Source organism: Heloderma suspectum, chromosome 2 (genome assembly GCF_057233095.1).
Source record: "Heloderma suspectum isolate Gila_16-S chromosome 2, 16-S_ref, whole genome shotgun sequence".
In the NCBI taxonomy this organism is placed as follows: domain Eukaryota; kingdom Metazoa; phylum Chordata; class Lepidosauria; order Squamata; family Helodermatidae; genus Heloderma; species Heloderma suspectum.
The window spans coordinates 394541842-394568516 of NC_139459.1; the positions used below are offsets into that span (position 1 = coordinate 394541842).

At 47.8% G+C, this 26675-nt stretch overlaps 1 protein-coding gene across 3 annotated transcripts; it reads left to right on the top strand.

Annotated features, from left to right (window-relative positions):
- The first annotated feature begins 6472 nt into the window (after positions 1-6472).
- LOC146356491 (uncharacterized) lies at positions 6473-25148 on the top strand. 3 transcript variants are annotated; one of them, XM_084841182.1, is made up of 7 exons: positions 6473-6561; positions 9253-9502; positions 9595-9847; positions 11014-11140; positions 12084-12166; positions 12827-12953; positions 22656-25148. In XM_084841182.1, exons 3-7 carry the CDS (start codon positions 9749-9751, stop codon positions 23624-23626), a joined length of 1407 nt encoding a protein of 468 aa, XP_084697308.1. In that variant the 5' UTR covers positions 6473-6561; positions 9253-9502; positions 9595-9748; the 3' UTR covers positions 23627-25148. The 3 variants fall into 3 exon arrangements, with proteins under 3 accessions (XP_084697308.1, XP_084697307.1, XP_084697309.1); XM_084841181.1 differs by having other exon boundaries at positions 9253-9847; XM_084841183.1 differs by lacking the exon at positions 9595-9847.
- Positions 25149-26675: the final 1527 nt, after the last annotated feature.

Consider the following 26675-nt stretch of genomic DNA (forward strand, 5'->3'; position numbering starts at 1 on the left):
AATTAATTAAAAATGTTCAGTCATCTGGCTTAGCATAAGGTGGCTTTCGGTTTTGTTCAAATGGTCATGCAATGACAAGCTAAGTTTACCCAACATTCTTTCAGATGGGGTCAGCGTGGGCAGTGGAGGTTGGTGGCTCCAATGTTAGTGAGGCTGTGCATCTGATCTGGGCTTCAGTCAGAACACAAAAGTGCTATCCAAGGTGCTGCCCCTTATTTCTTCCTTTTGTTACCCACTGAGTTTCTCATTTTCAGTTTCAAGTTTGCCTGATCAGAGTATTGTACGCATAGCCTTCTCAAAACATAATGCAATTCAATAAGAAAAAAACTTTCCGTTTGACATGTTTTGTTAAGGGCTTTCCATGTTCACTCAGGCTCTAAAATGCTGCAAAATTACAGCAGTTAAGGGGCCACAAAAATTGCTCCATTCTATTACCCCCTCCCATCCTGCAAATATGAACTTATCAAACTTTGATAAGTTTGAGCAGGGGGTTGGACTCGATGGCCTTGTAAGCCCCTTCCAACCCTTCCAACCCTACTATTCTATGATTCTATGAACTACATAGGCTAAAATGGGGTGACAAATCACACTCCCCCCAACCTCCCCCCCCCCAACAACAAATACTTGTTACTTCTGGGACACAGTATGTACTACACCTTCTCCCTTACCTAAGATGACAAACTGTTTTCCAAAAGGCACTATACAAATGAAGACATGTTACTACAAATTAAATCCCATGTAAGTCTATGGGGGAGGGGGGAACAGAGATAATACATTTCAGACTGTGGCCCTATAATATTGCTTGGAAAGATGCAGCACAGAAAAAAAAATCTAATATTCTAATTTTCACTGAATGTATATATTCGGATAAGAAAATAGAAATGCGGGCAGTGAATTAAGGTACAAGGAAAATAAAAGGTTGACTAGTAATCATTGCAAAGTGATGGCAGGAGTCAGTAAGGCACAATACATACACATTATACAGGAGGTTACAAAAGATTACACATTGTAGGTCATGAGACTTGGGCCCTACTCTTTTTTTGGAAGGGAGGGTGGTTGCAATAAGCACCAGGTAAGAATTGCATTGAAGTTTGGTTCTGTGCAGACTCTGTTACTGTGAGTTGATATACAGTAGTTGATGCTGACAGAAGCTCTTTCCACAGCTGTAGTAGTCATAGAAGAAGGGACAAGGTGTTTTTTCCCTGTGCATTACCCAATGTTCATGAGGTCTGATGGAGACGAGGTCATAATTGTGCTTATTGTGTGGCAGTGTGGACAGCAAAGGCTTATTTTGCTGCCTCCATTTCGTCCTCCAGTAGCCGTCCAGCGGAGCTCTTCTGGGTGGTCCGGAGGCTGTTACCCTTTCCCCAGCAAATGGGGCCCTGGTCCCCTCAAGGACCTGCTGTGACCTTTTGCTTTGCACTTTGAGAATGAAATCACTTGTCTATGCAGTGAATTTGATGCTGTTCTTAGTGCACTTCCAGTCGAAGTCTGACGCCACCATCTGCCTGATTTTGTGGAACCAGCTTCAGCTGTTGCAGCGTGTTGACTGGACAAGGTGCTTGCAGCAATATGACCAACCATGTGCCCTCTCGATCCCTGCCCCTCCTGGACACAGGCACAGCACAAAAACATGGTTAGGAATTTGATATGGGATCCACCACTCCTGGCTAATAAAAGCTAGCCGAGGGAGTATGACCGGGTGGGACCAGGGAGTGATGAAAACTTCCCTTTGGGAAGGGGTGGTCCCTGCTGTCCTTAAGGAGGCAGTAGTGTGACCACTCCTGAAGAAGCCTACTGTGGACCCAATGGTTCTAGACAACTACCACCCAGTTGCAAATACCTCTTTCTGAGGGAAGGTACTGGAGAGGATCATGGCAGAACAACTCCAGACACTCTTGGAGGATACTGATTATTGACACTCATTCCAGTATGGGTTTCGATCTGGTTACGGGACTGAATCAGCCTTGGTTGCCCTGAAGGATGACCTTTATTGAGTGAGGGACAGGGGGAGTGCAACCCTGTTAATTCTGCTCGGCCTCTCATCAGCTTTTGATACTATCGACCGTAGTCTCCTCCTGGATCAACTCCGTGGGATGGGTATTGGAGGCACTGTGTCCTGCCTACGGGGCCAATTTCAGAGAGTAACATTGGGTGATTATTCCTCAGCCACTTTGGCAACTGTGCTATGGGGTTCCACAGGGGACCATCTTTTCCCCAGTGTTGTTTAACATCTATATGAAGCCGTTGGGAGCAGTCATTAGGGGATTTGGAGCCAAATGCCATCAGTATGTTGATGACATGCAGCTCTGTCTCCTTGTGACATCTGAATCGGGTGAGGCTGTGCAAGTCCTGGATCAGTTCCTAGACTCAGTCATGGGCTGGATGAGGGCCAATAAACTGAAGCTGAATCCTGGCAAGATGGAAGCCCTGTGGGGGAGCAGTTCCCGAGTCTGGGAGATGGGCTCATTGTCTGTTCCTGATGGGATTGCACTCCCCTTGAAAGATCAGGTTCGTAGTCTGGGGGTACTCCGAGATCCATAACTGTCCCTGGAGGCCCAAGTGGCCACGGCGGCTTGGAGTGCCTTTTACCAGCTTTGGCTGGTTCACCAGCTACGGCTGCCATTTATTAGAACTTGGTTTGATTAGAACTCAGTTTCTTTTTTAAAATAGTAATTATTTCAACATGGTGTTTTTATTCTTTTATCCTATCTGCTGTTCTAGCTGGATCTGACTGAAACCCAGAATGGATTCACAGCCCCACGAACCTCGGAGCATAGTCACTATATTTATATTTATTCTACTGATGATGCATGTGTAGTTACTAATATGGTATTCTCATGAGTATACATTTATAGAGTCTCCATATTGGTATGGAGGCTCCGATGTCTGTGGGACTGTGATTCCACTCCGGGTTTCAGTCAGAACTCCAAAGTTGCTATCCAAGGAGCTGGACTCAATCCTCCAAATTGGTTCAGCACCTTTAGCGTTCTGGCTGGTTCTGACTGAACCCCAGAGCGGATTCACTGCCCCACGGACAATAGAGCCGGCAGCCTCCAGAGATCTATATCTATTTCATTGCATTCAGTGGAGCAGTTTATAAGAATTAAAAACAAAAACCAAAACCAAGGCTAATAAACAAATGAAGACATAACAATTTATTTTATTTTATTTTATTTATTTCATTTCTATACCGCCCAATAGCCGAAGCTCTCTGGGCGGTTCACAAAAATTAAAACCAAACAGCACACAATAAAACAATTTAAAATATATAGAACATTAAAACCACACTATAACAATGCAACCAAACCTAGCAGCAGTGCAGGAGTTTAAAATACGGATTTCAAACAGCAAAGCTAAAAGTCTAGAAAGCTAAAATGCTAAAATGCCTGAGAAACAGGTTTAAAACATTAACAACATAAACGACAGGTTTAAAACATTAAAAGCCATAAAAAGCAAATTTTAAAGATGTGTCTTGACCCCCATCCTGACAGCAGAGACAATGTGGACCAGTCGTAACTCCAGAGGGAGGCATTCCAGAGTTTGGGAGCTAGGCAGGAGAAAGCTCTTTTCGGCATGCCCGACAAGTGGGCCGCTGCAAGGGAGGATGTCTTTGAAAGGACCTTTCCTGCTGATCTTCATAACTGAGCAGGTTCATCCTGAGACAGGTGGTTCCTCAAATAGCCAGTTGTTGTTGTTCAGTCATTAAGTGGTGTCCAACTCTTCGTGTCCCCATGGACCATAGCACGCCAGGCCTTCCTGTCCTGCGCTTTCTCCTGGAGTGTGCTCAAGTTCATATTCATTGCATCGGTGATGCTATCTAGCCATCTCATCCTCTGCCGTCCCCTTCTCCTTTTGCCTTCAATTGCCATTTAGGGATTTGGTTCCCCCATTCTGCTCACCAGACCTCTCCCAGCTTTCCCAAGAAATTGAGTGGGTGGGGAGGAAAGAGGAAGTCTAACACACACACCCTCTCTTTCTCTCTCTCTCTCTCTCTCTCTCTCACACACACACACACACAGCTTCTCTAGAAATACATGACTTTAACACTTGGAGAATCTGTCCCTGCTCAGCCCCAAATAAAACCAGAGTGGAGATTTCTCTCTATTGCCTGGTGTGTGAGGACAGCCTGCAGGGTGGGCTTCAGATGGGCAAAAGGAATAAAGCTCTGCTCGAGGTTCTCTGTTCTGGGGCAAGCACCAGGGCCTCGGGGCACACCCCATGAACCAGAAGGAGCATAAGATGAGCCATGCTGGAGCAGACCAGGGGTCCATCTAGTCCAGCATTCTGTTCACACAGTGGCCAACCAGCTGCCCATGGGAAACCCACAAGCAGGACACGAGTGCAACAGCACCCTCCCTCCCATGTTCCGCAGCAACTGGTGTTCACAGGCATCCTGCCTCTGATACTGGAGGTAGCACATAGCCATCAAGACTCATGGCCATTATAGCCTTCTCTTCCAGGAATCTGTCCAATCCCCTTTTAAAGCCATCCAAATTGGTGGCCATCATTACATCTTGTGGTTAGCGAATTCCATAGATTAACTATGTGCTGTGTGAAGGAGTGACCTGGGAGTTTTGGTTAGACTTCAAACCTTGTCAGTCCTACCTTGCAGGGTGGTGGTGATGGTGGTGGTGATCTCTTCCCAGCCTCTGCTGCAGAGCAACAAAGGAGGGAGGGAGGAAAGGAGGGAGGGAGGGAGGGAAAAAGAACTTGTGCTGAGTTCCTGTGCTGTTTATTGCTTTGCATTGTGTTGCATTTCATTCTTTTAAATATTTGGATTGTATTTTATATTTGTAACTGTGTCTTAAACTGCCATTTTTGTTTTTCTTTACTGGTTTTATTTTATTTATTAATTTCATTTCTATACCATCTGTACTAAATGAACAGATAAAATAAATAAAATAGATAAAATAAAATATATGCAAGACTCACCCCAGTGAAAAATGTAAAGCAGCCTTCCCCCAACCGGGTGCCATGCAGATGTCTTTTAAATGTATTTATGATGTTTCTACACTGTCCAATGGCCAAAGACATCAACTCCCAGCAGCCCCAGGCATGCAGCCAATGGTCAGGCATGCTGGGGGTTGTAGTCCAAAATATCCCGAGGGCACCAGGTTGGGGAAGGGGAAACTGCAAAGTTTCCTATCCCCGAAATATGTTCAGCCCCTTGGATGACTCCTTTTGAGTTCTGGCTGGTTCTGACCGAAACCCAGAGTGGATTTACTGCCCCACTGAAACCGGAGACACCAGCCTCCACTGCTTGGAGCAAGTTCCAAGCAGGTATCTTGGCTTTTCCACACATCCCTGTTTTGCTTTAAAATGAACAGAGAGAGAGAAATCGCACACCTCTTTTTCTGTGCCCCCCTCCTTTCAAAAACAACAATCTCTGAGGCGGACGGGTTATATCATCTGAATCATGGACATAAGAACATGGATCAGACCCAGGATCCATCCAGTCCAGCATTGTGTTCACGCAGTGGTCAAACAGCTGTTGATCAGGAACCCACAAGCAGGGCATGAGTGCAACAGCACCCTCCCGTCCACGTTCCCCAGCAACTGGTGTGCACAGGCTCACCGCCTCTGGTACAGGAGGTAGCACACAGCCATGAGGACTAGTAGACACACACATGTTTGTGCTGGGAAAGTCAGAGGGGAAACAAAGGGATGGGAAACCAGCCCCCTTTCTCACCTGATGCTGCACAGGATCCAGGAATCGAAGGTGGAAACCACATTTCTAACAACGAAGAACTCAGAAGAACATCAGAAGAGCCCTGCTGGATCAGGCCAAGGGTCCATCTAGTCCAGCATCCTGTTCACCAACCGGGAACCAGCGGCTAACCGGGAACTCGCCAGCAGGACAGGAGCGCAGCTGCACCCTCCCACCCATGTTCCCCAGCAACTGCTGTACATAGGCTCACTGCCTCTGGGACGGGAGGTAGCTCATAGCCATCAGGACTAGGAGCCATTGATAGCCTTCTCCTCCAGGAATGTGTCCAACCCCCTTTTAATGCCATCCAAATGGGTGGCCTTCACGACATCCTGCGGAAGTGAGTTCCACAGTTCAACTCTGCGCTGTGTGAAGAAGGACTGCCCGTTCTCTGTCCTGAATCTCCCACCAGTCAGCAGCTGGGGCACGTAGGCCGGCTGCCTCCGGTACCGGAGGCAGCATGTAGCCATTGGGAGCAGTGCCTACCTCACAGGGTTGTTGTTGTTGTTGTAGTGAGGATAAAATGGAGAGGGGGGGGGAGGATGGCGTCGGCGCCGCTTGAGGTGCCGAGCCCTATCCTCAAAAGACGCCCCGCCCCTTGGAGGGCTCCTTTAGAGTTCTGGCTGGTTCCGGCCGAGACCCAGGGTGGATGCGCTGCCCCACCGAAACAGGAGTCACCAGCCTCCACTGGAAGGGAGGGAGCCCAGATGCCTAGAGCGGCATCTGAGGAGGGGGGGTCTGTCTGCTGCAACACCCACTTCCGGGCCCGCCCCCTGGGAAAGGGCCTGGGGATCCCCCCCAGACCCCTGGCGGTGGCGCCTGCAGCCCGCCACGCAGAGGGCCCCTGTCGAGTGAGTGCAAAGCACCCTGGGGTGCAGGGAGCCAAGGGTGGGGTGGGGGGAGAGCTGGGGAAAATGCAAGGCTGCTGCAGCAGCGGGGGGGGGGGGCTTTGCAATGGTCTGGGGCAGCCTTCCCCAATCTGCCGCCCTGCAGGCGTTTTGGACTACAACCCCCAGCATCCCTGGCCATTGGCCAGGCTGCCTGGAGCTGGTGGGAGCGGAAGGATCCCCCCACCCCAAAAAGATATCTGGTGGGCACCAGGTTGGGGAAGGGGCTCCAGAGGCTCATGCAGGGAATGGAAGGAAAAGGCCGGGAGGCAACTCCGTGTTTTGGGGGGCGGCGGGGGGGGGGAGGACAGCCTCCCCTTCCCCTCAAATCATAAATACATCAAGGGAGGTGGGCTGTTTCCCTGTGAATCAGGAAATGGTGAAGCACGCTTCATGCTAGGTTTTGTTTGCAGAGGAGAGGAGATAAAGGGGGGGCAGAGGGGAGAAAGGGAGAGCCCCCCACCTCCCAAATTGGCCCCCAAGGGGGGGGGACAGGCAGAGCAGCCGACCCATCTGGGAGCCCCTCCGGGACAGCCACCGTTGGGACTGCTTTCCTCCCCCTCCTCGCTGCGCCGAACCCCGACGGTCGCTATAGCAGATTTTTTTAACGAAGATTTTACTAGTTTTCCGAAACGAGATGAAACAAACCAACAAAAAGAAAAGAAAAAGTAATACACTGGGTTTAAACTAGTTATGGACAGAGGCAGGACGTGTTTGACGTATATGTATATTTTCCCCCATGAACTTGAGCACGCTCCGGGAGAGAGCGCAGGACAGGAAGGCCTGGCGTGCTACGGTCCATGGGGTCACGAAGAGTCGGACGCGACTGAACGACTGAACAACAACAAAAATATTTTCCCCCTGTACCTTACAACCCAAGATATGGATAGAATCCATAGGCTGCTTGGAGGTTTTCTTCTATATCAAATATATTGATCTATTTCACTATATCAAACTATGTCCTGCTTGTGGGTTCCTGGTCGACAGCTGGTTGGCCGCTGTGTGAACAGAATGCTGGACTAGATGGACCCTGGGTCTGTTCCGGCACGGCTCTTCTTATGTTCTTCTATTTAGGGTGCAATCCTATGCATGTTTAGACAGAAAAACGTCCTGCAAGTCCCAGCATTCCCCAGCCAGCATGGCTGGCTGGGGAATGCTGGGAGTTGCAGAACGTTTTTCTGTCTAAACACGCATAGGATTGTGCCCTTCGCCTCTTTCCCGTAGTCTGAGGAAAGGCTTTGACAAATACTGCTCTGTATGCCCCCGATCAGTATATAAAATAAAATCCTGCCATATGTTATAAAAGTCTGATGTCTTGACCCGATAGCAGATTTTTGTACATTGCTTAGAAAGTGTTTTTTTTTTAATGTCTTTTGATTTCTTTTAATGTATTCATGAAGATCATTAACGAAATAGTATTGTGCCTTGTAAATCCGGATGCACTGAAACAGAGATCAGGCCACTTTTCATTTGCAAAGTGGGAGCTGGAAAGAAGCAGAAGTCTGTATGAAGGGGTTGTTGGGGGAGGAAAGAGGGTGAAAGACACAGCTGATGGCGGGAGGGGGAGCTCAGGGAAAGACACACCGAGAATGCCTACATATTTGGAAAGCTGTGCGGTTTAAGGCTTGGCCTCTATATGTTCACTAGAAACGGCTTCTGTTCCACCTGGCCCGCCTCCTTTCTTGTATATAAGAGGACTAGCCACTTGACATGAGCACAGAGGTAGTTAAGCACATGATCTTGTGCTGCCGTCCCAGAATGGTGTTCTAGTGCTATCCTTGTAACAAAACAGCAGCTGTTACATCTTCCAACCCTGAGAAGCAACCCCAGAGATGATTCTCTGCTTGTACTGCAACTTGTGCAAAAGATCAGACTGCCAAAGAAAGAAAGAATTATCTTCATTAAGAGGTCTCAAGGGGAGGGAGAGAGTGTGGTAGGAGAAACTCCCCGAAGGAGCGCCCCCACTCCGCTGTTCCTAAGGTCCTCTCTTCCAGTTGCTGCCACCCACAACGGTGCAAACAGCGGCCACCAGAGAAAGAGCCTTCTCTGCAGTGGCCCCCTCATCTGTGGAATGCCAGGGAGATCCACCTGGCGTCTTCACTGTATATGTTCAGACACCAGGTCCAGACCTTCTTCTTCTAGCAGGCATTTAATTTCTCATCTGCTGTTCCGATTCTTTCTTGCTGGCCATGTAATATTTTTAGGGCACAATCCTATGCACACTTAGACCAAAAAAGGTCCTACAATTCTCAGCATCCCTCCAGGCGAGGATGCCAGCTCGTAAACGCTGGAATTTGTAGGACTTTTTCCTGTCTGAACACGCAAAGGACTGTGCCCTTCAGTGTTTTAATATTTTGATGTTTTCATTGTTGTATGTATTGTTTTCTTTGTTCTTTTATTGTCACGTTGCTTTTTTAAGACTGTAAATGACCCCGAAGGCATCTGCAAGTTGATCAGTATATAAATGTAATAAATAAATAAAATAAATGTGGCTGGGGTTGGTGCAGTAATGAAGATGCCCCGCTGCCACGTGTCATTGTGAATCAGAGGAAGGTTTTGGCCTTGGACTCTTAGATGGAGGAGGGTCTCGCCTCTACCCCCCTGCCATTTTGTAGTGTCTCCCTGAGTCTTGGTGTTCATCTGTCTTCCTTGCAGGGAGCAGCCCCAGTCACTAGCCATAATCAGCCTGTGCTTTTTGTAAAAAAGCATCGCTCCACTTGGTCACGTCCATACGGAAGACTTGTGACCTTTGCACGATGCAGTCCCTGGATTCAGGCAACCCGTGCCTCAAGAAATAAATTAGGAGCAGAGCAAGCGGATCCGTCAAGGCCTACTGGAGGCTGAGCTGAGTTCGAAAATGGAAGAGCAAAACTCAGCTGGTCCTGAAGTAGGAAGCAGCCCGGAGGTTAGGAGGAGTGGGGGATTCTGGGAAAGGACAGTGCAGGAGAACCTGGGTGGGAGGAACACCAACTCAGATGCAGGGTGCCGGCATTTCAGGGGGTTCTGCTACCGGGAGGCCGAGGGGCCCCGAGAGGCCTGCAGCCGACTCCACCACCTTTGCCGCCAGTGGCTGAAGCCAGAAAGACGCACGAAAGCTCAGGTGCTGGACCTGGTGGTCCTGGAGCAGTTCCTGGCCGTCCTGCCCCCGGAGATGGAGAGCTGGGTCAGGGAGTGTGGAGCGGAGACCAGTTCCCAGGCGGTGGCCCTGGCGGAAGGTTTCCTCCTGAGCCAGGCAGAGGAGAAGGAGCAGGTGAGAGCATTTCATCCAGATAACTCCAAGGGACTGAGAATGAGTGGAACAGTATCCTAGAAATCCCAACGTGTTGCCTGGCGTTTCTTTTTTCTGGAAATCATCCAAAGAAGGGAGACCTGTGAGAGGCAGTGTGGTGTAGTGGTTAAGAGTGTTTGGGGAGATCTGGGTTCAAGTCCCCACTCAGCCATGAAGATCACTGGGTGACGTTGGGCCAGTCGCAGACTCTCAGCCTAACTTACCTCACAGGGTTGTTGTGAGGATAAAACGGAGGAGGATCACGGATGCCGCCTTGAGTTCCTTGGAAGGAAAAAAAAAAGCGGGTTAGAAGTATAACAAATAAATAAATCAAACATCCAAAACCGGTTAGATTGGTAGATCTGAGTGACTGGGGCACAACCTCCTTGGGGAAGACAAGACACTTTGAAGGGATTGTGAACGCCAGGGCGGGAGAGGATCCTTCCGCAAGTATAGAGGACAAGCTTTTGCAGCCATCAAAAGTGATCTGCTAATAAAGGAAGCTTTGGAGAGACAGGAGGGGACATCTGGGAATTTCTGGCTACAGCAGTTCACTCCCCCTCCCCCCCGCAAGTCCTTCTTTTGTGGCTGGTTTGTTTCAGGGAGGAATGTGAACGGCTCCATTTTAGTCCTCCCATAACAGCAGTATTAGGGTTGTAGGAAGCAGCCTTAGATGAGCTCAAACTCTTTGACTATCTAGCCCGGTTTCGTTGACACTGACGGCAGCAGGTCTCCAGGGTTTCAGGGAGGAGTTTTTCCAGCCCTACCTGGAGATCCCGGGGGTTGAACCTGGGACCTGCGTGCAAAGCAGGTGCTTTGCCAACTGAGCCATGGCCCCACTGAATTGCCCCCGTGGCTGCCACTGGGGTTGTGGGAAGGCAGAATACGTTTAGAAGGAGCCCTGTGTTCAAAGAGACTCAGGATGCAATCCTATGCATGTTTTGACGAAACAAAGCCCTACAACTCCCAGCATGCCCCAGCCAGCCACACTGGCTCGGGGATGTTGGAAGTTGTAGGACTTTTTCTGCCTGAATATGCATAGGATGATGCACCCTGAGAAATGCTGCCCTGGGCCTTTGCCTGCACCATACATTTCCTTTCCTAATCCTCCCCATTTCCTGCCTATGGGATCTTCCCTTGTCTTCCAGGTGAAGGGGGAATTAGCCAAAGCACTCACTGAGTCCCCAGACGTAGAGCAGACTCCGTTGGATGCCAGTCAGAACCTCATGGTCCATGGGATTGTGGAGAAGGAAGACAGAGATTCCACCTCACCAGGTAAGGGCTAAGGGGGTGGTCTCCGTCAGCTTTCAACTTGGCCCCCTTATCTTGATAATGTCCCAAATTCATGGGCTGTTTTAATGTTCCCCTTTAAATTTCATAGAATCATAGAATAGTAGGGTTGGGAGGGTCCTACAAGGCCATCGAGTCCAACCCCCTGCTCAGTGCAGGAATCTAAGTCAGAGCATCCCTGACAGGTGGCTGTCCAGCTTCATCTTGAATGCCTCCAGGGTGGGAGAGCCCACCACCTCCCTATGTTCCCCGTGTGTGGAGGAGGGACTTCTCTCTAGCCTCTTCCACATATCTAAAAAGGAGTTTTGTTTCAGTAGATTAAGGGGGCAGTCCTATCCAGATGCCCCTCAGCCTCCGAACTCGGAGTCCGACGGGCATCCTGTGCAAAGCGGGAGGAGCGTGGAGGTGATCGTCCCCTCCGCACTCCTCTCGCCCGGCATTTTTGCTAGAGAGGCAGTTTTACCCATCTAGCAGGGGCTTTGTGGAGTGGGAAGGAAGGAGGATGGGGTGACTGGAGGGTTCTTCGCAACCTGGCTGCCCCAGTCTTCTCCCTTCCCCACCCACAGACCCGCCCCCTTTCCTTCCTCTCCGAGCTTGTGTTTGCGAGCTCATGGAGGCATCCGGCTCGATTCTCTCTGCCCCAGCTGCAAGGGGGAGGGGGCAGGGAGCTCCGACTCCTGGGTCCGAGGTCGGGGCACTGACTCCAACCGCGGATCCAAGAATCCGAAAAATCCTATGGCCCCCCCGGATGCTGTCTAGGGGTCATAGGGTTGCTCTCAAAGACATTATATAGATAAAACAACAGCACTTTCAACTGTGCCTAGGAGCAAACTTGGGGGAGGAAAGGATTGATTTTAGCCTGGGGACTGAAACGCAAAGTGCTTGCAGAAAGTAAAGTCATTTGCCACCACCTTTGTCTCCCTTACAGGCAGCGGGCTAACACTGCTGCTTTGTTCCAGGCCGTCTCATCTTCGTGGTGGAGTGGAAACCCTTGCTCTGCAGCCAGATCAGGTAGGAGAAGAATTTTTGCAGACCCAGGCGGGGGATATCCTGGGTGCCACTATCCCAGAGATGGGGAACCTGCAGGGCCTGATAAGGTCTGCAGGAGTTCCCCGTCCATCCTGGCAGCTTCTTCCCCTGGTCTCGCCCCCTCTGCCATGGAGGGGAAAGCTCTTCTCTCCGATCAGCAGCTGATCAGAGATGAGCACTTTCCCTCTTGAGCACAGAAAAAGGCTCCGGTTTTCAGTGCTGCAGTCCTGCTTACTACTGAGCAGACCTGCAAAGGCATGTCCTGCTTATTTGTGAGTAGTCATGCTTCTCATGCTTACTTCTGAGTGGACATCGTTCCTACTGTGAATTGATAACAATGCAATTGGGGAGGGGAGGGGATGGATTTTTCAGCCCCACCCACAAAAATGGAATTTGGACCTTGGGCTGTAAAGTTTCCCCACATCTGCTGTATACATCTGCTGCGCAACGCTCTTGACTTGAAACGATCCATCTCCTTCCCTTTGGTTCTGTCAAAGCTACTCTGCAGGAAAGCTTTTAATGCCACCTTCAAACCTTTGGGACCTGATGGATACCTCCACGGCCATCTCACTTTCACTGTCTTTTGGGATTACTAGATTACTTCTGTGGGGAGGAAATGCTTACTACCACTTCTTCTTCCAGCGTCTGGTGACTTTTGAGGAGGTGGCTGTGCGTTTCACGGAGGAGGAGTGGGCCCTGCTGGATCCAGGCCAGAGGGCTCTGCACAGGGACGTCATGGAGGAGAATTCTGGGACCCTGGCTGCTCTGGGTAAGGATCCCTCTTTCCCTGTGTTTATAGTTGTAGAGATCAGGAATTGCTGCTATTTTAATGCACTTTACGGACGTCGTTCAGGACAACATTGGCTAGTCCATGCTCTTTGGTAGCTCTTGTTTTATTTTTTATTCTTCTTTATGGAACATGGATACCCTTTCTTAATAGTAAGGCATACATTTTGCTTCTCAGACCGCTGACGTCGGTCACCTCTAAAATTGATGCATAGTTTCATTGTCCAATTATTATTAATTTAGTTTCATTATTAGTTTGGTTGTTAATTATTATTAATTTGTACTTTTGAAAAGTGCCAAAAGAGAATGCATGAAAGATTGTGACTATCCCACGCTCTCCCAAGATGAAGGAGGTGAGAGCCAGTGTGGTGTAGTGGCGAGAGTCTTGGACTGGGAGCCGGGAGATCTGGGTTCTAGTCCCCACTCAGCCATGGAAGCTCACCGGGTGACTTTGGGCCAGTCACAGACTCTCAGCCCGACCTACCTCACAGGGTTGTTGTTGTGAGGATAAAATGGAGAGGAGGATTATGTGTGCCGCCTTGGGCTCCTGAAAGAGGAAAAAAGGTGGGATATAAATGTAATAAATAAGTAAGTAAGTAAGTATATTTAGCGGTATAGAAGTGTCACAAATGCTAGACACAAATACCCTAGCCCTAGACAGCGGCTAGACGGCCATAGGATATTTTGTTTTCCGGGAACTGACCTCGGAGTGTGGGCTCCCCTCACTTCCACGCACGGGGAAGCCCCGTCCTCCACACTCACAAGAGGTGCACGGAGCGGCCAAAAAGGGGCGTGTCTGGGGGTGTTCCGGGGTGGGGAAGGCGGAAATGCCTGTACATCCAATGTGTCGTATAGCACCCACCCCCCGGCGTGGCTAGACAGCCGAGAATGATCCCCTCCGTGCTTCTCCTGCCCGGCACTGGATAGGCAGTCGCCTCCGAGTTCGGAGGCCGCCACCTATCTGAATAGGATTGCACCCTAAACAAACTATGAGGCATCCTCTGACGCCCAAGCAAATGCCACCTAACGTGGCTCTAAAAAAGGGCCACCAAGTAAGGGTTCTGTGGTAAGGGTCCCACAACCCTATCCTCCTCAAAGAGTGTTTCACTAGTGGTTTTACACGTCAGCTTATGAGCTCTGACTGGAAGAGCAACTTTTTTTAAGGTGTTGACTAAGAATATTTACTTAAAAATTTGCTGAATTAAGAAAGAAGGCTATTTTATCTATTTATTTGATTTATACCTCACCCGCCGACAAAGGAAATAGTGCTCAGGGTAGCTCAAGCTAACAAAAAACTTCTAAATAAATACATCTTTCTGAACAAAGGCATAAAACATATCCGACATAAGCTGGACTCGCTGGTCTATAGGCCCCTTCCAACCCTACTATTCTATGATATCCGAGAGGAACACCGGCATAATAAATTAAGGCTACTTAAGGACAGCTTAAACTAAAATGGACAAAGAGATGGCAATTCCTTGAAGCAAGCTTGGCAATCCATCATCAAAGATGTTAATAATTTTGCTAATAAGAGTATTTACTTAAAAATCTGCATATAATTATGAAGTATAATTATTTGAGAGAAACTTTTCTGGAGCGTTTATTTTATTTATTTATTACATGTCTATTCCGCCCCATAGCCAAAGGGCGGTTCACGGCAATTAAAACCACAAAATCCATTGTGAAATGCAGTGTAAAATGTAAAAACTTAAAACTACAATATAAACGTACAAACCTCAATAAAACCTAGCAGCAACGCAGAGATTTAAAAGACCGTAACAGATTTAAAACCGTAGGGCTAAAAGACTGAAATGCTTGGGAAAATGAGAAGGTCGTCAGCCGCCAGCGGAAAGGGTGCAACCGAGTCACCAGGCATTTGAAACTCTTCTTTCCATTATTGTAATACTGCCAACAGTATTTTCACTCATAATTAACTGTTTACTATAGAAAATTGGCATGAGTGTAGCTAGACGTGTGTTTCGTGTTCTTTTAAACTGATATCACGTTAACAAGGAGGAACTGACTGACCTCATTTCATTCCTCTTGTTTCTAGACTGATACCAAATTAAATCTCATTGTCCGACTCCCAAGTCCTCTTAGAAATCAATCCTATGCTGCCTGAGCAGAGCCTCTGATATTGGTGCCTCCGCTCCTTCCTGTGCCTTTACCAAAGCCTTCAAGGTGTGGTGTATGGCGAGAGTGTTGGACTGGGAGCTGGGAGATCCGGGTTCTAGTCCCCACTCAGCCATGGAAGCTCACTGGATGACTTTGGGCCAGTCACAGAGTCTCAGCCCAACCCACCTCACAGGGTTGTTGTTGTGAGGATAAAATGGAGAGGAGGAGGATAATGTAAGCCGCCTTGGGTTCCTTCAGGAGGAAAAAAGGCGGGATATAAGTCTAATAAATAAATAGGTAAATAAAAGCAGGACATGAGCACAACAGCACCCTCCCGCCCATGTTCCCCAGCAACTGGTGTACATCAGCTTCTTGAGAATGATTCTTTTCTTTTTTTAATGGAAGATCAGCCGAGCTCAACTGCTCCCTCCTGTAATCCATGGCTAGATCTACACTACTGCTTTATTGTTGTTGTTGTTGTTCTTCAGTCGTGTCCGACTCTTTGTTACCCAGTGGACCATAGCACGCCAGGCCTTCCAGTCCTGCGCTCTCTCCCAGAGTGTGCTCAAATTCATATTTGTTGCATCGGGGATGCTATCTAGCCATCTCATCCTCTGCCAGCCCCTTCTCCTTTTGCCTTCAGTCTTTCCCAGCATCAGGGTCTATTCCAGGGAGTTTTCTCTTCGCATTAGGTGGCCAAAATATTGGAGCTTCAGCTTCAGTATCTGTCCTTCCAATGAGCAGTCAGGGTTGATTTCCTTTAGGATGGACTGATTTGACCTCCTTGCAGTCCAGGGGACTCGTAAGAGTCTTCTCCAGCACCACAGTTCGAAAGCATCAATTCTTCGGCGCTCAGCCTTCCTTACAGTCCAGCTCTCACAGCCATACGTTGCTCCTGGGAAAACCATAGCTTTGATTATACGAACCTTTGTCGGCAAGGGGATGTCTCTGCTTCTTACTATGCTGTCTAGGTTTGCCATAGCTTTCCTCCCAAGGAGCAAGCGTCTTTTAATTTCATGGCTACAGTCACCGTCTGCGGTGATCTTGGAGCCCAAGAAAATAAAATCTGTCACTGCTTCCATTTCTTCCCCTTCTATATGCCAGGAAGTGATGGGGCCGGATGCCATGATCTTCATTTTTTTAATGTTGAGTTTCAAACCAGCTTTTGCACTCTCCACTTTCACCCTCAACAAGAGGCTTTTTACTGCTGAAGCCTAGCTTGTAGGATTTTGAGCATAGCCTTGCTGGCATGTGAAATGAGCGCAATTGTACGGTAGTTTGAACACTCTTTGGCGTTGCCCTTCTTTGGAATTGGAATGTAAACTGACCTTTTCCAGTCTTGTGGCTACTGTTGAGTGTTCCAAATTTGTTGGCATATTGCGTGCAGCACTTTAACAGCATCATCTTTTAGGATCTTAAATAGCTCAGCTGGAATACTGTCATCTCCGCTAGCTTTGTTGTTAGTAATGCTTCCTAAGGCCCTCTTGACTTCACTCTCTAGGACGTCCGGCTCAAGTTCAGTGACTGCACTGAACATCCAGATCTTTCCTGTATAGTTCTTCTGTGTATTCTTTCCACCTCTTCTTAATCTCATCTGCTTCTGTTAGGACCCTGCCTTCTTTGTCCTTTATCATGCCCGTCTTTGCACAAAACGTTCCCTTGAGATCTCCAATTTTCTTGAAGAGATCTCTAGTCTTTCCCATTCTATTGTTTTCCTCAACTTCTTTGCATTGTTCATTTAAGAAGGCCGTCTTGTCTATCCTTGCTATTCTCTGGAACTCTGCATTCAGTTGGGTATATCTTCCCCCTTTCTCCCTTGCTTTTCGCTTCCCTTCTTTCCTCAGCTACTTGTAAAGCCTCATCAGACAGCCGTTTTGCTTTCTTGCATTTCATTTTCTTTGGGATGGATTGAGTTGCTGCCTCCTGAACAATGTTACGGACCTCCGTCCATAGTTCCTCAGGCACTCTGTCTGTCAGGTCTAATCCCTGAAATCTATTCCTCACCTCCACTGTATATTCATAAGGGATATGATTTAGGTCATACCTGAATGGTTTAGTGGTTTTCCCTATGTTCTTCAATTTAAGCCGAAATCTTGCAACAAGAAGCTCATGATCTGAGCCACAGTCAGCTCCAGGTCTTGTTTTTACTGACTGTATGGAGCTTCTCCATCTGTGGCTGCAAAGTACATAATCTGATTTCAGTATTGACCATCTGGTGATGTCCATGTGTAGAGTCGCCTCTTGTGCTGTTGGAAAAGAGTGTTTGCTATGATCAGCGTGTTCTCTTGGCAAAACTCTATTAGCTTTTGTCCTGCTTCATTTTGTACACCAAGGCCGTGCCTGCCTGTTATCCCGGTGATTTCTTGACTTCCTGCTTTAGCATTCCAATCCCCTATGATGAAGAGGACATCTTTTTTTGGTGTTAGTTCTAGAAGGTGTTGTAGGTCTTCATAGAACCGATCAACCTCAGCTTCTTCGGCCTCAGTGGTTGGGGCATAGACTTGAATTACTGTGATGTTGAATGGTTTGCCTTGGATTCATACTGAGATCATTCTATTTGATCCCTCCTCACTTCTCCTGCCCTGCATTTGCAGCTAGACAGCCGATTTCAGAGCTGGGGAGGAGGCTGCCGGATAACACATCGGATGCGTCGTACTGGCATTTCTGCCTTCCGTGCCCCGGAAGCCCCGTTTTGGCAACTCCACGCTCCTCTTGTGAGTGCGGGGTTGTCCGAGGGAGCGCGGAAGGGGGGAAGGTCAGTTCTCCGGGAACCGACCTCAGAGCGTGGGCTCTGAGGTTGGTTCCCGGAAAACCACATATCGTATGGCCGTCTAGCCGCTGACTAGCAGCCATAGGATTGCTCCCTAAATAAATTAATAAATAAAATATGTCCCGTTGGCCAGCTCTTAAGCTGGTCTAAAAGTCATCAAGGATAGAGCTGTGGTTGAGGAGGTTGACCTTGAGGTTGAGGTTGACCTTGGGAGAGGGAGCCACCACGGAAGTTCCTGTGGTGGCTGGACACAGCCAGGAGGGGGGCCCTGACATTGAAAAAAGCCCCTCCATGGTGAGAATTTTTGACAAAGACCTTGGAGAGGTTTTCCGCAGAGCCCTATGGCTCCGGGGACGCTATCTAGGGATCATAGGATCGTTGCCTGACTTAGCTAGAGTAGCTTTTTCTAGCCTAATCCATTCATTAAGGCAACAGTCCTAAACACGCCGACAAGGGAATAGGTCTCATAGAACACAGCGGGACGAACGTCTGAGCAGATCTTCATACGATTGCTCGTATGTTAAGCAAGTTTAACTGTGTGGTAGTTCTTTATTTTAGGTATGCCTGATTCCTCCTCTAACACTTTGCTGCTAAAAATATGCATCCTTGCAGATGCGAACCAACCCACTCAGGAAAGTTATAGTGTTGATCATGATGATAGTACAATTACTGTCAATAGCAGATCATAGAATCATAGAATAGTAGGGTTGGAAGGGGCCTACAAGGCCATTGAGTCCAACCCCCTGCTGAATGCAGGAATCCAAGTCAGAGCATCCCTGACAGGTGGCTGTCCAGCCTCAGCTTGAATGCCTCCAGGGTGGGAGAGCCCACCACCTCCCTAGGTAATCGGTTCCATTGTCGTATTGCTCTAACAGTCAGGAAGTTTTTCCTGATGTTCAGCTGGAATCTGACTTCCTGTAACTTGAACCCATTATTCTGTGTCCTGCACTCTGGGATGATCAAGAAGAGATCCTGGCCTTCCTCTCTGTGACAGCCTTTCACGTCCTTGAAGAGCGCTATCCTATCTCCCCTCAGTCTTCTCTTCTCAAGGCTAAACATGCCCAGTTCCTTCAGTCTCTCCTCATATGGCTTTGTTTCCAGTCCCCTGTCATCTTCGCTGCCCTCCTCTGAACCCTGTCCAGTTTGTCTGCATCCTTCTTAAAATGTGGCGCCCAGAACTGGACACAGTACTCAAGATGAGGCCTAACCAGTGCTGAGTTGAGGGGAACTAGTACTCACATGATTTGGAAGCTAGACTTCTATTCATGCAGCCAAACATAGCATTGGCCTTTTTTGCAGCCCCATCACGCTGTTGGCTCATATTCAGCTTGTGATCGACAACAATTCCAAGATCCTTCTCGCTTGTAGTGTTGTTGAGCCAAGTATCCCCCATCTTGTAACTGTGCATTTGGTTTCTTTTTCCTAGGTGCAGAACTTGGCCTTTATTCCTATTAAATGTCATTGTGTTGTTTTCTACCCAGCACTCCAGCCTATCAAGATGTCTTTGAATTCTTTTTCTGTCTTCCAGGGTATTAGCTACCCCACCCAATTTTGTGTCATCTGCAAATCTGAAAAGCATTCCCTGCACTTCCTCCTCCAAGTCATTAATTAAAATGTTGAAGAGCACTGGGCCCAGGACTGAGCCCTGCGGTACCCTGCTCTTTACCTCTCCCCAGTTTGCGAAGATCCCATTGATAAGCACTCTTTGAGTCCGACTCTGTAGCCATCTGTGCATCCACCTGATAGTTGTTTCATCTAACCCACCTTTAGCTAGTTTGCTAATCTGGATATCATGACGCACTTTGTTGAAAGCTTTGCTGAAGTCAAGGTATATTATGTCCACAGCATTCCCATAGTCCACAAGGGAGGTGACCTGATCCAAAAATGAGATTCGTCTGGCAGGATTTGTTCTTGACAAATCCATGTTGGCTTCAAGTAATCACTGCATTGTTTTCAAGGTGCTTACAGATGGATTGCTTTATAATCTGCTCTGGTCACCCTGGTTGATGACTTATGCCGGGGAATGGATGGGGGGAGTACTACTCTGTTGGTTCTTTTGGACCTCTCAGCGACTTTCACTACCATTGACTATGGTATCCTTCTGGATCGTTTATCTGGATAGGGCTTGGGAGGCATGGTTTTAAAGTGGCTCTGGTCCTTCCTGGAGGAGCGGTCTCAGAAGGTGGTGCTGGGGGATTTCTGTTCCACCGCATGGCCATTAGCCTGTGGGGTGCCGCAAAGTTCTATCTTAGAATCATAGAATAGTAGGGTTGGAAGGGGCCTACAAGACCATTGAGTCCAATCCTCTGCTCAGTGCAGGAATCTAAGTCAGAGCATCCCTGACAGATGGCTGTCCAGCCTCGTCTTGAATGCCTCCAGTGTGGGAGAGCCCACCACCACCCTAGGGAATCTTGTCCCCCATGCTTTTTAACATCTACATGAAACCGCTGGGGGAAGTTTTCAGGGGTTTGGGCTGAAATGTCATCAGTATGCGATGATACTCAGCTCTGCCTCTCGTTTCCATCTGCACATCCCAGGGAGGCTGTGGAACACTTGAACCGGTGTCTGGAGGCTGTTTTGGAACGGATGAGGGTGAACAAGCTGAAACTTAATCCAGACAAGGCGGAGGTACTGTGGGTTCGGAAACCAGCTCCTTCGGATGGGGGTTTACAACTGGCCTTAGATGGGGTTGCACTCCCCCTGAAAGACCAAGTGAGCAGTCTGTGGGTCCTCCTGGACTCTGAGCTAACTGGGGAAGCCCAGGTGGCTGCCATGTCCAGGAGTGCTTTTTACCAGCTTAGGCTGGCCCCATCTGGAGAGGACGGACCTTGCCTCAGTTATCCACGCACTAGTCACATCCAGGCTGGACTACTGTAATGCGCTATACGTGGGGCTGCCTTTGAAGGCGGTTCAGAAACTCCAGGTGGTACAGAATTTATTTTATTTATTTATTATTAAATTTATTAATTGCCCATCTGGCTGGTCACCCAGCCACTCTGGGCGATGTACAACATACAATAAAACAGTTTAAAACAATAAAATTCTACAATAAAAACATTTTCTAAAATACCCTAACCCACCCCAAATGCCTGCCTGAACAACCACATTTTTAATGCACGACGGAAGCTTATTAAAGAGGGGGCATGACGGAGTTCCCTAGGGAGGGAGTTCCACAGAGTGGGGGCCACCACAGAAAAGGCCCTCTCCCTCATCCCCACCAGTCTAGCTGTCCTGGCTGATGGGACAGAGAGAAGGCCATCCGAGGCTGATCTTGTTAAGCGGCCTGTCTGGTGCTGCTGGAGGCGCTCCTTAAGATAGGCTGGGCCGGAACCATATAGGGTTTTATAGGGTTTTATAGAATGCAGCCGCCTTAGTATTGGTGGGGGTGAGGCGATTCTATCACATAACGCCTATCCTTTGCCAGCCGCACTGGTCACCGGTGTGTTTCTGAGCCCAATTCAAAGTGCTGGTTTTGACCTTTAAAACCTTCAATGGTTTGGGACCAAGTTACTTGCAGGGCCGCCTTCACCCATATCAGCCTGCCCATGCTTTAAGATCAGAACGAGAGGCTCTTCTCATCTGCCCACCCGTGAGAGCAATCACTTGGGTGATCTCACATCAGAGGGCCTTCTCTGCAGTGGCCCTACACCTTTGGAACAAGTTGCCATTGGAGGTCCGCCATGCTCTGTCATTGCAGACTTTTAAGAAGGCCTTGAAAACGTATTATTTTACCGTGGCCTTCTACTGATATGACTGCTATTGTTGCTGTTGCTGCTGTTAACATTGTTGCTGGTTTTAATGTTGGCTTGTATTGTTTTTATATTTTTACCACTTTTAATATTTCTATTGTTTTTTAATGTATTATTGTTGTAAGCTGCCTTGGGAAGGCTTCTGCCCTGAAAGGCGGCCAAGAAATATTTTTAATAAATAAAATAAATAAAAATAAAGCGTCCCTGACAGATGCCTGTCCAGCTTCACCTTGAATGCCTCCAGTGTGGGACAGCCCACCACCTCCCTAGGTAATAGGTTCCATTGACGTATTGCTCTAACAGGCAGGAGGTTTTCCTGATGTTCAGCCGGAATCTGGCTTCCTGTCACTTGAGCCCATTATTCCGTCTCCTGCATTCTGGGATGATCGAGAAGAGATCCTGGCCTTCCTCTCTGTGACAACCTTTCAAGTACTTGAAGAGGGCTATCATATCTCCCCTCAGTCTTCTCTTCTCAAGGCTAAACATGCCCAGTTCTTTCAGTCTCTCCTCATATGGCTTTGTTTCCAGTCCCCTGATCATCTTCCTTGCCCTCCTCTGAACCCTCTCCAGTTTGGTGCCCAGAACTGGATACAGTACTCCAGATGAGGCCTAACCAGTGCTGAGTAGAAGGGAACTAGTACTTCCCGGGATTTGGAACATATGCTTCTATTAATGCAGCCCAAAATAGCATTGGCCTTTTTTGCAGCCACATCACATTGTTGGCTCATATTCAGCTTGTGATCTACAAAAATGCCAAGATCCTTCTTGCTTGTAGTATTGATGAGCCAAGTCTCCCCCACCTTGTAACTGTGCATTTGGTTTCTTTTTCCTAGGTGCAGAACTTGGCCTTTATCCCTGTTAAATTTCATTCTGTTGTTTTCAGCCCTATCAACAGAGACTATTTAACAAATGGCATGATCTGCCTCTTTACCAAATCTTGTTTTAGTGTTTTGTGTATGCATTTTTGTGAGAGTATTCACCCAGCAGTTAATTGGGTTCCTTCTCTGATTTCAAACCCTTCCTGATCAGTTTTCTCTCTTTATTCCTCTAGGAGATGGGAGCGAGAGCAATAAAGAGCGTGAACAGCCAAGAAGGCACAAAGTAGAGAAACCGTTTAAATGCCCGGAGTGCGGGAAGAGCTTCAGCCAGAGAATGCATCTTACTAACCATCGAAGAATACACACAGGGGAGAAACCATTTACGTGTTCAGATTGCGGAAAGAGCTTCAATCAGAGCAACACCCTGATTTATCATCAGAGAATCCACACCGGGGAAAAGCCATTTAAATGCTCAGAGTGCGGAAAGAGCTTCAGTCGGAGCAGTATCCTCATTTATCATCAAAGGATCCACACAGGAGAGAAACCATTTAAATGTTCGGTATGTGGAAAGAGTTTCGGTTGCAGTCGGACTCTTGGCTTGCATCACAGGACCCATACTGGGGAGAGGCCCTATAAATGCTCAGAGTGTGGAAAGAGCTTCAGTCAGAGCAGTACACTTACTTCCCATCAAAGAATCCACACAGGGGAGAAGCCGTATACATGCTCAGAGTGTGGGAGGACATTCAGTCACAGCAGTAACCTTACTTACCATCAAAGAACCCACACAGGGGAGAAGCCGTTCACATGTTCCGTATGCGGGAAGAGTTTCAGTTGCAGCCGAACCCGTGGTTTACACTACAGAACCCATACAGGGGAGAAGCCGTATGTCTGCTTGGAGTGTGGAAAGAGCTTCAGTCACAGCAGTACGCTTACTAATCATGAAAGAATCCATACAGGGGAGAAGCCCTATAAATGCTCAGAGTGTGGAAAAGGCTTCAGTCAAAGAAGTAGCCTTACTTATCATCAAAGAATCCACACTGAGACACCACATAAAAGTGCTCAGAGGGTGGAAGGGGCTTCCATAACAAAAGAAATGTTTGATGAAAGCAAAGGAGAGCAGTGTGGTGTAGTGGTTAGAGTGTTGGACTGGGACTCAGGAGACGGGGGTCCAAGTCCCCAGTTGGTCGTGAAGCTCACTGGGTGACTTTGGGCCAGTCACTGACTCTCGGCCTAACCTACCTCACAGGGTTGTTGTGAGGATAAGATGGAGAGAAGGAGGAGGATAATTACACTACCTTGGGTTCCTTGGAGGTATAAATGTAACAAATAAATACATAAATATTTCACACAAGTATCCTGTGAATCCTTTTCCCTAGTGGGGGGGAAAACTGGAGCACAGATTTTCACATCAAATGATTTTGACACCCCATCACAGAGAGAATCTATCACAGGGAGAAACCATATAAATGCTTAAAATGTGCCCCAAAGTCTTGCTGAGCGTGTTATACGAGAGGGAGTAAGTGAATGTGAGAAAGAGACTTCCGTTGCGGCCAGCATCTCCCAAGGTGGCTGAATAGTCTTTTTATAAGCACTCACCTGGTAGGCTGGGACACAGAAATCATACTTCTGGTGACAGAGCACTACAACAGGAATAGATCCAGCCTGCCATATAGAAGGAAGGAGACCAGATAAACCTGCAAGCCACACACATTTGTACTGATTCCACCATTTGGTGGCATTCCACGTGGCATCCTCATTCTACTATGTTCTGCCCCTCTCCACTTCCTGCCTGATCCGAAGCTCTGAGGGCTGCCCTAAAAGGTTCCATTTCAACTTGTCACTGGAGACATCTGGCATGTTTTGAAACAATATGACAGATAAATGACATGTATGGAGGATTTTATGGGAAGAAAAGTGATAGCCTTCTCCCCCATGCATTTCTGTAATCCCCTTTTAAAGCCATCCAAATTGGTGGCCATCCCTACATCTCGTAGTAAATTCCATCGTTTATACATGTTGTGAAGAAGCCCTTCCTTTTATCTGTCCTGAATCTCCAACCATTCAGCTTCATGGGATGACCAATGTAAGAGAGAGGGAGAAAAATGTCTCCCTATCCACTTTTTCCACACCAGGCATACTTTTATGCTCCTGTATCATGTCTCCCAAGGCACACCATTTTTCTAAGCTGTTTTTTTCTTCTAACAGTTGCAGCCTTCCTTCATGGGGGAGTTGTTCCTGCCTCTTGATCATTTTAGTTGCCCTTTTCTCCACATTTTCCAGCTCTACAATATCTTTTTTTAAAAGTGTGGTGACCAGAACTGTATACGATATTCCAAATGTGGCCACAACATAGATGTGTATAAGGGTAGTATGATATTGGCAGTTTTTTATTTTCAATGCCTTTCCTAATTATGCCTAACTTGGAATCTGCCCTTTTCACCTTCCCTGGGACAACTTAAATCCTGTGTGCCCTGAGGGAAGGCAGAAGATGGGACGCTCAGGCCAGAAAAATTATGCCAATTAGCTCCTTAAAGAGACTTTTGATCAGCCTGAGAGAACGATATTATGATGTGTGTGTTTTTATTTGGTTGTGGGAGTTTTGTTTGTTCATTCATTTTTTGTTGGTAACATTTGCTTCTTTGTTTCCGTATTTGAAAATCGTAAACTGCCTTGATAGAAAGGTGGCATAGAAATGTAATAAATAAATAAATGAATTGGCAGAAGCGAGTCTTTTCTTTCTAATTATTAAAACCACAGTAATTCTGTTTAAAAGTTAAGGCATGTTTCCAAGGGTTAAGGGGTGTTTCTGAAGACGGAAGAAGCACTGAGAAAACATTGGAGAGTTACAAATAAGCCCTGTAACATTTTATGAATGAGACCAAGTGCATAATGAAACCTAGCATAGTCTTCAATTTGTAACCCTCCCATGTTTTCCCACTGCTTCTTCCACCTGTCTCCTTATCACGGAGAATCCATTAAGGAAGGAAAGATGGAATAGCTGCACAGGGTTTTTTGACTGGCAGGACCAGGAGACCTCTTTCTGGACACACCTCCAGTCCAGTGCTCAGTTACAGGCATAAGTCCTGGTGATCCGTGGACTTGCAGGCAGACACATTGCCCCTTCAATGTTTAAAAATTCAAAACTTCCATTTTCACACAAAAGAAGAGCTAAAACAAGTACGGACTGCCATTTTGCTACTTTCTTTTGACACGCTGTTGCCTATGGTAGGAAGAGACGCTGTCGTGGAAGAGAAACCTGGGGCTCTACCAATTCTAATGAAATGACGACTGCTTTTCATGCTGTGCCTAGAAACGCTTGTGGTTTACACGTTCCCTTGCCTTGCCCCATGGATTGCTCAGATTGCCTGTTCTGGGGCTTCTCTAAAAACTAACCCCCCCCCCCCAAACTATGGAAACAAGCCTCACAACGTGCCAAAGGGAAAAAGTGAAAGCGCTACAATGTACAATTGTTAACGCTAACCCATCTGGAGTGAAACCACGGCCCAGAAGTCAAAGGAACTCCATATTCTGGAGGCCAGGGGGGTGCTATTGTCTGTGATGAACAGCAAACATAGAAAGAGGCCTGTTCCCAGGCCAAAGATCCTTCTAGTCCAGGGGTGTCGACCCTCAGGGGCCCAGGCCAAATCCTGCCTGCCTATGGTCCCATTCCAGGCCTCTGACGTTCCCATGATGGCCACACTCGCCACGGCCCTGCCCCCTTTCCCCTGACCACCATTTCGTGGTTTCCCATTTCTTGTGCATGGTTCTGAATAAAAGGCTGTATTAAATAGGAACATAGGAAGCTGCCTTATACTGAATCAGACCTAGGATTCTCAACACTGACTGGCAGCAACGGCTCTCCGGGGAGTCGACCAGGAGGTTTTCCAGCCCTGCCTGGAGATGCCGGGGATCGAACTTGGGGCTCTACCACTGAGCCACGGTCTCACACAGGACCTCCCCCCGCCCCTTAACAGAGGACGGTCCGTTAGGGTTCCCTTCAGCCATTTTCCTTCTTTAATTTCAGCCTCAGTGGTACCCATTGTGGGGGCTATCTTGGGGGCCATGCTTACTGCCTTCCTGCTGGTGGTTGGAACTATTATATATATATCAGTAAGTAAAGTTTGGACACATGTTGGTGAGGGGTGTGCATGTGTGTGTGTGTGAGAGAGAGCGAGAGAGAGACTGCATTCGTTCTGCTGTTTTAGCGTCTGACTGAACACGTTTATTTACAATATTTATATACCATTCCGTAT